The following is a 14,665-nucleotide window of genomic DNA, read 5'->3' on the forward strand; positions in this document are numbered from 1 at the left end:
GAAAAACACAACACGATACACTCAAAAAGTTAATGTTTACAGACGATGTGTTGTGATGCGATGTGTGTGTTGATAAAGTTGATTCAAACTGGTGACGTCGTAGATTCCACGTTGGCCCGGACGTGGCACTCGGCAGTGTCCTATAACCGGATCAGTGTAAAACTAGCACACGTCGGTGTTGCTGTGGCTAATATCAGTGCTTCTTTCTTACAGTATATTCAGACATCATCGAGCAGCTATGGGGCTCACCATTTCGTCGATCTTTGATAGGTTTTTTGGCAAAAAACAAATGAGGATTTTGATGGGTGAGTGAAGGCTGTGCGGCTAACTAACTAGCCACACACTAGATAGTAGTAGCTAACGTTAGATAAGTAGTTAGCTAGCTCGGTCTTGATGTGCTTTCAATGGCAGCGCGGTTATCAAACTGTCAAAGTACAACAGTGGGGCAGCAGCGGAATGAAAACTAAATGTACAACCATATGATTATTACAGTTGTAGAGTGTATGTATAATATAACTAACGTTAGCTTTGCCAGCAAGCGCTATGTTAGCTCATCACGTTAGCTGCATTTCGGGTGTTTCTAAAGAAGTTTGACAATGAGTCTGCAAACAACAACTTTTTCCTGAAAACTGCTTAAATATGATGAATTATTATTTATTCTTTTACATTTTAATAGCTTTTTAATAAAAGATAGTTTGGCCGCAATTGCGAAGTGGGTCTATTAACACTTCCGAACTTCACGTTTTGTTTAGTTGGGATTAGAAGTTGTTTGTTGATGATTTATTTAACACGTATAAAGAAATGTTATTTGTTAACCTAAATTGTTAGACGGTAACTTGTTGTTAGCGTTTTCTGTTCTCTGCGTTGTGTAACTTGTTATTGGGTAACGTTAGCGCTGACTAGCTCCTTGTGACGTGTGATTGAAGTGTCATTGTGCTAATCTTAAATCCTGTTTCCGGATAGTTGGGGAGTTCTATGTTCTCGATGAAGTTAATGTAATTAATAAAATGTTGATTTTAATCCAACTTTTCCACTTTAGTTGGGCTGGATGCTGCCGGGAAAACAACTATCTTGTACAAATTGAAGCTTGGCGAAATCGTGACCACCATCCCAACCATTGGTAAGAGACACACTAACACTGACTATAAGATCACTTAAAGTCCTTTTGATCGTCTAATGTGTACCTCAACATGTTTGACTCATTTAACTTTGTGTGCAATGCTATAAGGATCGGTCTACTCTCTTTCCCGTGTAAAGGTTTCAATGTGGAGACGGTAGAATATAAAAATATCAACTTCACTGTGTGGGATGTGGGTGGCCAGGACAAGATCAGACCCCTCTGGAGACATTACTTCCAGAACACACAGGTATGAATGTGACTGCCCCAGTGCCGTGGGACGACTCCGCTTTCATAATGCAAAGCTACGCCCATGTTTGACATAGTCAAATGCAGTGTCGTTGAAATTCTGTAATCAACCAGTATTCATGTCAAAAGTATAATGCTGAAGCTTCACAAATACGTATTTTCTCCCAACCAGTCATATTCAGTTATTGGCAATTTCTCAGCATCTTAGTTTAAGAAAAGGAAAACTAACAACGTTAATGTTTCGTCTAGGGCCTCATCTTTGTGGTGGACAGCAATGACAGAGAAAGAGTGGCAGAATCTTCAGAGGAGCTCACGAAGATGGTAGGTTTTTATTATGTTCAGCTAAGAAGCGCTTTCAGATTTAGTCTTGGTTTTCATCTTTAAATAAAAGAACATGTATAAGGTTTAGTCACGTTTCAGTCATTTTTATCCTTCGTAGTTTAGTTGATAAAGTCTTTATTTTAATCAAATTTTAGTTTGCACCGCTCAACATGCAGAATATGCATTAATCAACCACCGAACTAGACTAAACCGCAAACCTCTTGCAATGTATTAGAACAATTGTCAGATCTGAGGGCCGCAGCGTGTGGTTGAGACGGAGTGACTGAGAAGAAAATGAAAAGATTCTGGTTAAATTGGTCTTTTTTTATTCCCTTTATTGGACAGATTAAGAGTTTAGTGGCAGACTGGAAATTGGGGAGAGAGAGAGGCTGCTGTCATATGCAACCAAAGTTCTGCAGTTTGATCTTAAGTGGCTTGCGCAGTAAGGATTTGGCTACCAAGGCGTTTTAGTCCTTTAAAGATATTGCATGTTGATATATATATATATATATAGTGGCAGTTAATGGCGCTGGTGCTGTTCCTTCATCGTCTTGTCTTCGTCATGGGGGGGAAAAAAGTTTGTTGACGAAGATATTTAATCAAACTAAAACCTGTATTTGTTCATCCCTTTGGGAAATTAGCAGGATCTGTTGATGTGTGTGTTGCATGGCTAGCCCATGGATTTTTGACATCATTAGGTAACAATGTTAACTTCTTCCGAGCACATCAATGGTGAAAGTGCCCAATAGCCTTAATCCTCATATTATAATTGCTTTGTGCTTCCTCAGTGTTACTGACGTAACCTGTTTATTGTAATAGGTGTGGTTGATGAGTCACCAAAATATTGTGAGAACAAAGAATTGAGTATGCACTCAGTGAAATGCCACTTCACAGGGCTCCACATTGTGACAGTGTATTGCATTTTCATTTTTACATTGTCATTATGTTGCATGAATTTTTTATTTGAACCTTGAAGTGGGGAAGGTGCATCAGAATAGAGTTTTGTTTATAGGTCAAATGTGAGTGAGTAAAGACAGCTGTTTCGTCTCACCATTACTCTGAGTACACTGCTTCCTAAACCTCCAGCTGTTTAAAAGGCTAGACTCAAACGGGGACATTGTGAAGAAGTGGGCTGCGGTCGACGAGTCAAAAACTCTCTTACACTTCCCACTGTTCCTGGATCTCCATGAAAAACATCATGAGGTCGAGGAAAGATGTGAAGGATAATTAAATTGAAATGGTCTCAGGAAAAGACAACCGTGGTACTAAGAGAATCAGACTGCACATACATTAGGCTAAATAATTCTGCGGCGGTGGATGTTATTGACGTGGGTCTGCCCCAAAGATGGACTACTAAAAGCGCATCTTCGACATTCCCCCGACGCATTCTTAGTGTTTCGTGCAGGCTCGATAAACTGAGATAACCCTGAAAAAAAATGTCCATCGGTTTAAACGTTACTCTTAAATGACACTACTATCTCCTTTGCTTATTTTTGCATTATTGCTGAGGGACATGAACCACGTCTTTTTGTTGTGCATTTAGTCCATCGTTTGCATTTCTGAAGCATGTACTCTGACTACATTGGTATACAGTACTGTGTCTATACTGCCTTGAGTAATTCCAATGATTTTAGACTTCCTATGTATTCACGACAGACCTATTATATCATCTCACTGCAAATGTATGTTGTGAATATAATCACTCTTGAATCTGTTTCTGAAATCTTCGAGCTGATGTTGAAATCCCTTTCTGCCCCTCTAGTTGACTGAGGATGAGTTGAAAGACGCTATTGTGCTGGTGTTTGCTAACAAACAGGACCTTCCCAATGCCCTATCAGTCAGCGAGCTCACAGACAAACTTGGCCTACAGACCCTCCGCCACAAAAGTGTAAGTAATCTGACTAAACATGCAGTAAAGTTAATCTGAGAGTTGCATTCTTATCTTTCTCATATCTAACTGGTATAATCTCTTACCCCACAGTGGCACATTCAGTCAACCTGCGCAACCCAGGGCACTGGGCTGTATGAGGGACTTGACTGGCTATCCTCAGAGTTGTCAAAGACCTAAAGAAGGCTCGGCCTAACGGCGAGAGATGAGGCTCAACAGGACAGGAGAGAAGGCACAGACATTCAATCCAGAAACATTTGGTCTTCCAGAACCAATGTTAAGAGGACAAGGCTGGTGGACAATATATAATCGTCTTTGGGGAATTTTAATATCACATGTTTTTTTTCTTGCCTTATCAATAACATTACCTTATTCTCTGTTGATATAGTCAGTTTTCTCCTTCTGTTCCACAACTCTTACACGGCAACAATTTGTAATTCCACATCCAGTTGCCTGATGAGCAAATGACTGTTTAGGGGACATTTTATGAAAAAAAACATTAAATTAAGTGATTTAAGTTTTTTTCCAGCTTGACACCTCTGCTGCTGTCTAGGCGGAATTTGCAGTAATTGACCACTTGTATACAACTTGTTTGACTTTCTTATAGCCGTTATTGAGCCCAACCTGGGGGATAACATAACTAGAGCTTTGGTGAGGGACGACTCGTAGGCTCCTTCGGGCCATTCATCTCTACAACCCCCTCCTGGTTATCTCACCCTTTGCTCTTCACTGCTCTGTCTCATGCCAACTCATTTCTGTAAAGGCCTGTAGCCCGCAGAATGAGATGGACGAGGATTGCATTGATTTTTTTTTTTTCTCAGATAAATAGTTCGTTGTGTGGAACCACATGGCCTCCCAGTAAATGGATCCAAAGGGAATATTGTGCCTTCTGGTCCCACGTAACACAAATCTGACTAATCCTTTTCATATCTCATTCTGAGGCTATGCTCACTCATTAGGTGCTTAAGTGACTTGTTTGTTTTTTGAAAGACACTTCCTTTTGTTCTGCAGTGTAAGCTGAGGTGCAGCAGAACCACGCGAGTGTGAATGTACATTGCTTATTTACAACTTAACGATCAACCAGGATTTCATACTGTTTACATCCTTCTAGCCTTTTTTTTTTTGTATATATATATATATATATATATATATATATATATATATATATATATATATATATATATATATATATATATATATATAGCCACCATGCATGACAACAGGATTTAATTAGATTTTTCATTTCTACTGACACTAACAGAACATCTTGTTTCCCTGAAAGGAGGAAGGAAGCACCTTTTCAGTGTTAACACATGGCCAACGTCTGTGTGACGCAGTAAAGTAGCATGTTTTCTTTGTTGTACTGTCTCAAGGCAAATACTGTAAACTAAAGCATACCTGCCCCATTAGTTTATTTTTGTGTATACATTCCAACCTATGTTTGCAGATGCTGGAGCTGCCACTCTTAAAATTATTCCCAAAAATTATTTTACAAAAAAAAAGCTGTTAATAAAGACAATGTTAAACAAATTTGTGTTTTGGACTCTACTCATTGATGAGGACAGGCACTTGTACTTTTATCTGGACTTGAAGTTTTTACTCATTCAAAATGGACTATGAAAGCATTTTGATTACTGTATTCATGGAAGGTCAAATCAAATCTGTTTCTTAATCACTGACGAAAAAAAACCCTCAACTGTCATCTTCTATCATGAACCGTGCCTGATAAGAGGAAGTGTAAACGGTGTTGAGGTCTGTGACCAGACACACAGATCTAGCTCCTGGCCTGTCTTTGGTTAAATATTACTCACTTTCAAACCACTGCACCTCCTAAAACATGCTTCTGCATGTAGGAAAGAGCCCGAGGCAATAAGAACTAAAGAGTGGTGGGTGTAAATAAGCCGTCATGCGGCGCTTACAGGTGTAACACCCTGCCTGACCTGCAGGTGATCTTTGTTGATACCTGGGAGAGAACATGCCAGCATGTTAATCCATATGTTTGTGTATTTTCACAACATGTTGCGGTCAGTAAATGGTTGTTTACTAAATTAGTCTTGTTGGTGCTTGTGGCAGTTTGCATGTAAATTAAAGTGGACAGTAAACACTATAAAAGATGCCTTTTAATTATACTTCTTTGAATGATGTTGGGGTCTGTGGAAACTCAGAGGAAATTTTGAAACAAATGTCAGTTTCAAAATAAGAACCAGGCCCATACACATATGCAGATAATCAGAAACATTTATATAGTATAGAATTTATTTCTACATGTTTGAATAATACAAAAGTACACTACAATAACAAACCATATGTTATGCGTGGGAGAGGCCTTTCTGTGCCTCATGCTTGGTCCTTAAAATGAAGACCTGTTTATTTACGCTTCGTGTATTTAAGGAAGTCAAGTTTTGAAATACCTTTTCATCCACAATATGTTCAAATCGGTTCAGATATTTGGTAAGTGGTGAAGAGAGTGCTGGTGTGTTTGGACGGTAAATGAACAAAGTAAAGGAGAATCCTATCGGTGCTTGTTAACAGTAGTGAGACCAACAGTTCTTATTTTCTATCACAATCTAAAATCATGCCTGAAGCTTTAGCTGGTGCCTGGTAATTAGAACCTTCATACAGTGTTAATAGCTGAAGGTATAAGCATTATATAATTGGCTTTCTATCATGTGTGAATGTCTCTCCTAATGTATTTATGACAGCTAATCAGGCTTAGTGGAGCTGGGTCAATGCAGTGTGTGTATCTGTAGGCAGCATACAGGAGCACGTGTGTTCTGCAGTTTTCAGTTTCCTGCACTCTTAAACCCGGCAACACATTAAATGGGATTTACAGCTTCACTGTCCAACATAATCAAAAGGGTAAGTTTCACATTTTATTGATCGTATTTTATAGGATATTATATAATCATTGCATTTTGAATATGTTGCTATTTTTTATATCCTTTCCGGCAAATTGTTTTGGTAACTCAACTTGTGTTGAGACTTTTACACGATGCTAACAGCGCACAGATACGAAAATTGTCAGTTTAACAAGCCGTGTCTTTGTCAAAAGCTCACATAGAGTGTGACAAGAAGGTAACATGAGGTTGGCCCAGTTTGGGCAGAGTCCTGCACATCTACCGTGTGACGTCTCAGGCTGATCTTGGGGTTTTCTCTCGGTGCAGGATGCTGCCGGCCTTGATACCAGTACCACAGCCTTCCTACTCCCAGGCCAGGGAGAACCTAGTGAAGGCTATCCCACCAAAGCTCCTCTGTCTGCTGGCCTGTGGAGGAATAGACTGCCGCTACGAAGGACCAGAGCGTTGGAAATTAAACCAACAGGCCATTCGAGGCCTTTTCTCCTCCTGGTGAGACTGCAGTCTCATAGATGTTGCTGTGTCATGTGCCGTGTCAAAAACAGTACGTGGCAATTTACTAATTATGAACTTCTTCCTATTGCAGGCTGACAGATGACATTATTGCCATGGCACGACCATCCAATAATCTAATTGAGAAGTACAACATCATTGAACAATTTCGAAGGTAATCACTATAATTCCTGCAATGTTTGTGTTGTTCTCCTGTGTGCCTGTGCAGTGTGTGGGTACGCATGATACATGAGGAGTTGTAGGAATTATGAGCCTAAAAGGTGGGAACATTATCATTGTACGAGCCCTTGTGTACAGTTAATTCGTTCAAAATAAAATCGGGTAAAATGGATCTGGATGAGAAATATGTTTTGAAAATAAAATAGAGTAAAATGTGGATAAGACATCTGACATTGCTTTTTAATTAGACAAAAAAATAAAATGCCATTGTGGACATATAAGTAATTTTTTATAACAATAAATATTATTTTTGATACACAAACACAGCACTAGTATCAACCATCTACATGATTTATTGCTTTTTCCCAGGTTGAACATCAGATCAATCATCAACATGCAGCTCCCTGGAGAGCATGCTCACTGTGGACCCCCCCTCGACCCTGGAAGTGGTTTCACATACTCTCCACAGATCTTCATGGACAATGACAGTGAGATCTTGAGACAGTAAATACACCACATGGAAGACTGTACCACTCAACAACGTGGGAAATATAAATAAGCAGAAACAGTTAACATTCAGCCGTGGTTTATTCACATGTCGGTATATTTGCAGTTTACTTTTACAACTTCGGGATGAAAGATTTCGGTGTGTCGTCCCTCGTCGGTATTATCGATGGGGTGAAGGTTTTGGCCTTTGCAGTGAGGGAAGGAAGGGTGGCTGTGCACTGCCATGCAGGCCTGGGCAGGACAGGTAGGCATACAAATACTGTATTTACTGTTCATATAAACTGTGCACATGTAATGCATTATGAATATTCAGTGTGTTTGCTCACGTGTTCTTGCTGTTCAACAGGTGTCCTGATAGCCTGTTACCTGATTTACACGCTGCGCATCAGCCCGAGTGAGGCCGTCCACTACGTAAGGATTACAAGGCCATGCTCTATCCAAACCCGGGCGCAGCTCAGCCAGGTGTTTGACTTTGCTCGCCTGCTTGGCACACAGCTGGTCCAGTACCCGGACCTCAGCATGCGGCATGGAGTCCCTTTCACCCTGCAGCATTACCTAAACCGACAGGCAATAATGCTGCATGGCCAGGAGGCACGCACCCTCAGACATACACCCAAGGTCCGGACCGTATCATTATATTCCATTCATCCTTTGTCATGAACATACCTGTAAACAGTTAACCTCCTTCTCATTTCTGTCCTCCCATTAGGTGGTGTACCTCCTGTGTGTGCATCTCTCCTGCTTAGCCCTGGGGCTCCCTGCTCCTCCAGAGATCCAGGCTGAGCTAGAGAAGAGGTCAGTACTGAGGACCTTGAACAGGACTGTGAGGGAGACCCTGGTGTCCAAACAGTACTTGCCCTTACTGAGGGAGGGTCACAAGGGGGCGTGGCTGAGCTCAGGGTCGGTGTCCTCCTGGGACGAGCCACTGGGATTCTTGGAGAGGAAGAGAGAGGTGCTGTTGAACAAACGCAGCTACAGTGACTCTGACCTCAGCAAGATCGCAGTAATTGAGGTCCAATTTCACATTATTTATCGACAATTACACACAGTTTCTGAATGTCTGCTGTAAAATCAAACTGGTCAATGAGGCTTTTCTCACTTTGTTGCTTTTTGTCCTGAAGGATCTGGAGTTGAGTCCATACTGCACCCCAGCACTTGGAAATGAGAGGCAGTGGTGTGTACAGAATTTGATACGACCTGATCTGAGACCCGGGAGTCCAATGCTTGCCCCACTTTCACCAGGCCACCAGACCACCAAAAGGGAATCTCATACACTCAACATCCCCAAATCTAGCATGACAACAAACAATAACTGTGCTAAGAGGTCTAGGTGGCCAGCGAAAAAGGCACTTCCCAAATACAGCTCTAACAGTGAGGTAACTGTGATTCTTAATATCAGAAAATGTAGCGAACAAATAAAGCTTTGATATGAATGCTTTAAAACTGATTGATGTAATATAAAGTTTGGCAGAAATCCACATTATCCTGGCCCAACCTCAGTCGCCCGTGCTGTTGCTAAGGCAATGGCAGACCATGGTTCTCGAGGAGAAACCATCCTGCAAAGATCGGCTCTGCTGCAGGTGAAAAACACTGAATGTACATCAGAACATGTCACTTTGATTTTGAGCTCTAAAGCCACCGACTTAATACTGTTACTCGCCTTTTAAACAGGAGGAACTGAACAGCAGTGACTGTGGCTGGGCTCTGCTGGTCACCGAATCAGATCCTCAGGTCCTCAGTTGTCTGCTGTGGACCTGGCTGGACAAGTTGAGGGTCAGTGGCAAAAAATACAACTTGAAGTTTTGATTTTTTTTAGTTTTCACTTCCCGTGCTTTCTCTCAGTCCTGTCTGTGTTTCTTCCAACCTCATCCAGGAGCCTGTTCTGAGTGCAGAGGATGTAGGCCGTTTGAGTTGTGGAGCAAACAACAGGACGTCTCTCAGTCTGCTCAAGAAGGTGACGAAGGAATAATCATTTGACTCTTGAGTATTCTTCTTAAGAACTCTTAACCTCTTTGGCGAAGATTTAAAAAGTTATTTTCAATATTACATCATTACAGTCACAAAGACACACCATCTATTGTCTCCTGAGCTGTGTGAGCACAGTGACCAGCTTGTGTCCACACAGAGAGGATGCAGTGCTGCAACGATTGGTGCGAGCACTTACAAGGGTAAGACACATGTGGAATCAAAGTATGTTAACGTGTGTGTGTGTGTGGTTCCATTATAAATCATAATTAGCCTTTTTTTTTATCAACAGCAACCCCTGGAGGAAATGGGAAGCCTTGCAACCTTGATTAAGGTCCTGAAAACGAGTTTGAGAGAAACCTTTCACATCTGCACACACCTCGGGAGGGCCTGCAGCACCAATGCTACACTGTGAAGAGTCTATATCTAATAAACAAAAACGAACAGAGCCGTTTTATTTAAAAAGTTATTTCATCTTCGGCACCTGATTGTGGGCAATTATTTTACATTCATGGTGTTAGGTCCGGGAGTTAAGCCTCGATACAGGACTATAAAATAAACCAGCTCTCCGTTTAAAGGGGCAGGATCACCAAGCCTGTCGGGTTTTTAACCACCTGACGGGATACCCGGTGATCTGTTTAAACTGGTGGTCGAGGGAAGTCGCCTGGCTTACTCACTGCCGTCCCTCCTGACGTCTACCCTGCTTCCTCTGGCAGCTGCACACGGCAGAGAGGCCCTCTTGGCAGAGAGGCCCTCTTGGCCGAATGCAGCTATCAGTCGCGTCAGTTAATGGCAGCTTTTCTCTGATGGATCTCGGCTCTTGGTAAGGTGCCAGAATAGGTTTTGATAGCTATGATTAAGCTATGAGGGTTTGTTATGCGGACTAAGAACTATAATAACCATTCAGAACTCCATCGTTGTTAGGCACACAATAACACTTAAATGCCATGAGTACTCTTTACTACTTTACGAATAAAGTCTCAGGACTACTTGCTTTAAATGCAGTTTAGATATTTATTCTTCAGATTCAGGGTCCTGGTATTGTGCATGCTCACTGTTACATTGTCATGGCTTCCTGGGACACTTGAATATGCCAATAACTGGGCAGAAATATGCCAATAACAACAAAAGGAACATAGGAAGAAGATAGGCTTTTGAGTTTACATCCCTATCCCTTTCCAGCATGCAGTTATGAACAGTTGGTACAAAGTCAGTGGATAAAGAAGATTGCAGAAAAATTCTACTTTCAGTCCGCTGGGTGCACCTAAGAGAGTGAGGGACCCTAATCCTAAATTACTTATGACACCAGTCCTGAATATTTTGCTGGTACTTCAACTAGAAGTAAAGCCCCCCCATTACAATTCAACAGTGACACTGATGCAATGTTTACTGTCGGCTACCTACAGTAGTATGTAAGCTACCGTACCCTGGTACTAGCAGGTCAATTCCAAACAGTATATCCACAGTTTGATTCTTTGGCCTGTTTCAGACTTTCATGCCTCATAAATCATTTACACCATCTGCAGCATGCTGCGTTTTCAATAAGAAACATATTCGGAATTGCTGTTGACACTGTCAGAAAGTTGTCTCCATGGTAAGTTGTCATAGTAAAGTTGACAGCAGTGTTTTGGTTCAATGCTCATGCCAAATTCCAGAGACAGCGAGAGAGAGTGAGGCACTCGCAGCAGGATCAGGATAAAGAAGGTAAAATAATGAATGTATTCATTTAGTAACTGAACTAAATTGAAAGCGTGTCAGTTTGTATGCATTTGGTAGACTTCTTCTGGTTTTGTTATGGAATACTCTGGGTGTTTGATGTGTTCACTGGTTTTGGTGTCGCATTGGCTGATGTTTACCTACAAACGACAAGTGTACAGGCATCTATTCCATCTACTTTGCCTAAAATGTATTTAACTAAGTGACAGTGGACTACTGCAGTCATTTTCACTGCTGTGTAATGTTACTTGTAGTTTCAGAAGCCACTAGTAGAATGATTCATGATTTAACGCGAATTGCATGTGACAAGTATGGGAAATAATCAACCACAGAAACAGAAAGACATTATTGTTACTAACCTGAATATATACCTAAGATGTGCATATGTTTTTCATTAAATGGTTTTGATGATTATTGAATGTTTAAATGTTGCACTTCCATCAGTAACTCCAGGCTTTAACAGCATGCCATCAAAGTCTTTGCCATAATACCCACTCTTTAAGAGCCTGTTGCAAAGAGTCCCAATTATTTGCAGCAAATAATCTAAATAAATATTTACCAAGTTAAGAGTGGACTCTAAAGAACCCCAAGCATCAGACAGACCCTTATTCACCCGCCCGTACTCTCAGGTCAAAGGTGTTAAATGATCTGTCTCTCCCAAGACATACCTGTTTATACTGGCGTTTGGGTAAAATGCATGCTCTGGGCCTGCTTTTAATCTACCGTATGTTATAATTGTGTATTTTCAGTTTATTGTGCCTTCTTAAATACATTTCATGTTTTACAATCTGTCCTTGGAAATGATTGGCCCTTGTATGGTCACATTGTGTTATTTATGTTTGAAATACCGCTCCTGTTAAGCACTTTGTGACTTTAGTCTGTGAAAAGCGCTATATAAATACATCTTACTTACTTACTAATTCTAAAGAGAGCTACACATCCAATTTAAAGACACCCTGAGTAAGGGAAACATTGTTGTTTTTCTTGATAACTTAAAAGCTAATTCATCAACATGCTTTCGGTCACAATCCATCTTTCTCTCAGGATAATGGCAAGCGCTATAAATTGGGTTGGGACCTGGAGGCCCCACAAGCCAAGAGGGCCCATAGCTGCCCTATATGGTAATCCAGGACCCAAGTATGCACTGCCTGGACTCATAGGTATGGCATCAATCACCAGCAAGCCTTTTTCACCACCGACACAATTGTTAATTTTTATAACTGACATTATTTGTCTTTTTTTCCCCCGTAAAGGTTTTTCTAACCATGACCCTACTAAACACAAAGCACCAAGATTTAGCTTTGGGACACGTCGTGAACGCAGGTATGATTCAGAGAGCCCTGGACCAAAATACCTCATCCCTTCCAACATCACCAGACTGGGCCGAGATGGCACTCCTGCGTTCTCACTCCACAGCCGTCAAAAGGAGCTTCAAAAGTTCCAGGGCCCTGGACCAGGTCAGCAGAGCCCCTTACAATTACACAGATTTGTGAATATGAAAATGGTGTACTGCTGAGCCCAAATCTGAGACTATTCACTGAACGCTGACAATATGCCGCTTTCATTGTGACGCACACTATTATCATTTGAATTTACCTGTAAGCAGTGTTTTCATTTAACTTTCTTTGGTGTTTTCAGGAAGCTACTCCCCAGAGCATTCAGAAAAGTTGCGCTTCCACTCTGCTCCTGCTTATTCTCTGACTGGGAGGAGCAAAGACTTCAGCAAAATCCAAACACCAGGTAAGATGTTGTATTTGGTGTCAGCTGTATTTCAGCTGTGGGTTACAAAGTTCCACGCCGCATACAATATAAACTTAGCTTGTCGCTCGAACTGCAGGTCCAGCCTCCTACTCTCTGCCCCCAGTGCTGGGGCTCAATACTGTGTTGACACCTACAGCTCTCACCTATTCATTCCGTGGCCGCAGCAAAATTGGAACCACATATGAGGACCTGAAGAAGGTATGTGAATGTCAAACGGCCGTTAAAAAAAACCCCCATCTAGAAACCTTGTGATTTACTTGTTCTCAATACATTTTTGTTACCCATCCAGACTCCTGGCCCTGCTGCCTACAAAGATGTTGACCCTCGTATTTGTGGACAAAATGCTCCCCGTTTTAGCATGACAGGACGCAACTTCCCACCTGGTGATAACACAAAGAAACCAGGACCTGGTGCATACTATCCTGAGGGGGTAAGAAACATTTATTTGGATCATCAGGCCCCAAATATTTTTGTATTTTGTTCCTTGACTGACATTATTCTCTGCCCAGGTAACCTCCACAAGAGCCAAAGCTCCAAGCTTCTCTTTTGGAATGCGTCACTCGGATTTCATCGTACCCCTAATTGTAGAGGTGCCTGAATAATGTCAAGTATGACATCTTGGAAATTCCCACAGTAAAAAACAAAAAGCACAATAAAGAACAAAAAGCAAACTGTGCAGGTTTAATGAAATCTGATTTTATTGCAATGCCTAAAGGCCATTTTGTATCAGTACTTGTCACTTTTCAGGGTATGAACACAAAGTATTCCTTATTTGAAATTTGACGTATGCAACGTATTTTAGACCATTCTGTTTGACCATGTTTTTTTTCAAGGTATCTATTCCTTGTTGTTTTAGAAAACTGATGATTATTTTTCATTTGATAATTACAATTTTCAGTAAGTAACTGTTATAAATGACTGCAGTTTCATTTGTCATCGTACAAGGCACCAAAAGCATAACTAGAAGTATAACTAGAAAAAAGTAATATTGAATGTAGCCTGGGCTCCAAGGGATGCAAGAGGCAAGTTTATTCATTACAAAAGTCTTTCTTGTAGCTGCCTTTAAGTTTATTTTTTATTTTTTATTCATTCTGCTGTTTTTTAAATTATTTCTATTGTTATTTATTATTTGTTTTGTTTTGGTGTCTGACAGGCCTAGTTTTTGTATCTGTGTATGGAGTTGGTGTGTTTGGACGAATAAACATTGAAATGACAAAAACAAAAGAAGAAAATACATGCATTTCCTGCAGAAAATGCTGAAAGATGAAAACTGATGAAAAACATTTTATTTGAAATGTATAACTGGCAGAGTTGGAAACTAAACTCCATTATCGAAAGAAGCTAAGAGCTGAATTACAATGCAGGAAAAGCTGAAGCCAAACGATTTTACTGTCAAAGTAATAGCAGTAAAAGTGTTAGTATTAGTAGCAGTAGTAGTAATAGCAGTAGTAGTAATAGCAGTAATAGTAGTAGTAGTAATATCATAATATCAGTCGTAGTAGTAGTAGTAATAGCAGTAGTAGTGGTCCTATTAGTAGCAGCAAAAACATTTCTGTTAAAAAAGGTCATAAAAGAAAGAAAAGCGTGCAATTTCCAAACACCTTTGGACTTTAT

General features: G+C 40.7%; 3 protein-coding genes across 3 annotated transcripts; all 3 read left to right on the forward strand.

Moving 5' to 3' along the window:
* Positions 1 to 124: 124 nt before the first annotated feature.
* LOC306780920 (ADP-ribosylation factor 4-like) lies at positions 125 to 4,714 on the forward strand. The gene is made up of 6 exons (XM_079273461.1): positions 125 to 305; positions 1,040 to 1,120; positions 1,258 to 1,367; positions 1,616 to 1,687; positions 3,450 to 3,575; positions 3,669 to 4,714. The coding sequence occupies exons 1-6, from the start codon at positions 239 to 241 to the stop codon at positions 3,753 to 3,755; spliced, it is 543 nt and encodes a 180-aa protein (XP_079129587.1). The 5' UTR covers positions 125 to 238; the 3' UTR covers positions 3,756 to 4,714.
* A 1,941-nt stretch (positions 4,715 to 6,655) lies between these two features.
* LOC306784132 (protein tyrosine phosphatase domain-containing protein 1) lies at positions 6,656 to 9,989 on the forward strand (the record flags this gene model as incomplete). Its single annotated transcript, XM_079277974.1, has 13 exons — positions 6,656 to 6,660; positions 6,740 to 6,922; positions 7,017 to 7,097; positions 7,472 to 7,590; positions 7,716 to 7,853; positions 7,956 to 8,227; positions 8,319 to 8,612; positions 8,731 to 8,985; positions 9,073 to 9,189; positions 9,281 to 9,382; positions 9,483 to 9,563; positions 9,667 to 9,777; positions 9,867 to 9,989. The coding sequence occupies 13 exons, from the start codon at positions 6,656 to 6,658 to the stop codon at positions 9,987 to 9,989; spliced, it is 1,881 nt and encodes a 626-aa protein (XP_079134100.1).
* Positions 9,990 to 12,338: 2,349 nt separating this feature from the next.
* On the forward strand, positions 12,339 to 13,653 carry cimap1b (ciliary microtubule associated protein 1B; the record flags this gene model as incomplete). Its single annotated transcript, XM_079277985.1, has 5 exons — positions 12,339 to 12,747; positions 12,929 to 13,030; positions 13,128 to 13,249; positions 13,341 to 13,481; positions 13,561 to 13,653. The coding sequence occupies 5 exons, from the start codon at positions 12,339 to 12,341 to the stop codon at positions 13,651 to 13,653; spliced, it is 867 nt and encodes a 288-aa protein (XP_079134111.1).
* Positions 13,654 to 14,665: the final 1,012 nt, after the last annotated feature.

This window comes from Melanostigma gelatinosum (genome assembly GCF_949748355.1).
Source record: "Melanostigma gelatinosum genome assembly, chromosome: 1".
Classification (NCBI taxonomy): Eukaryota; Metazoa; Chordata; class Actinopteri; order Perciformes; family Zoarcidae; genus Melanostigma; species Melanostigma gelatinosum.

Excerpts from the sequence above, each read along its gene's own strand:
- LOC306780920 (XM_079273461.1), top strand. The coding sequence starts at position 239 with ATGGGGCTCACCATTTCGTCGATCTTTGATAGGTTTTTTGGCAAAAAA. Across the intron at positions 306-1,039 it reads ACAAATGAGGATTTTGATGG|TTGGGCTGGATGCTGCCGGG; the intron begins GTGAGTGAAGGC and ends TTTCCACTTTAG. Across the intron at positions 1,688-3,449 it reads CAGAGGAGCTCACGAAGATG|TTGACTGAGGATGAGTTGAA; the intron begins GTAGGTTTTTAT and ends CTGCCCCTCTAG.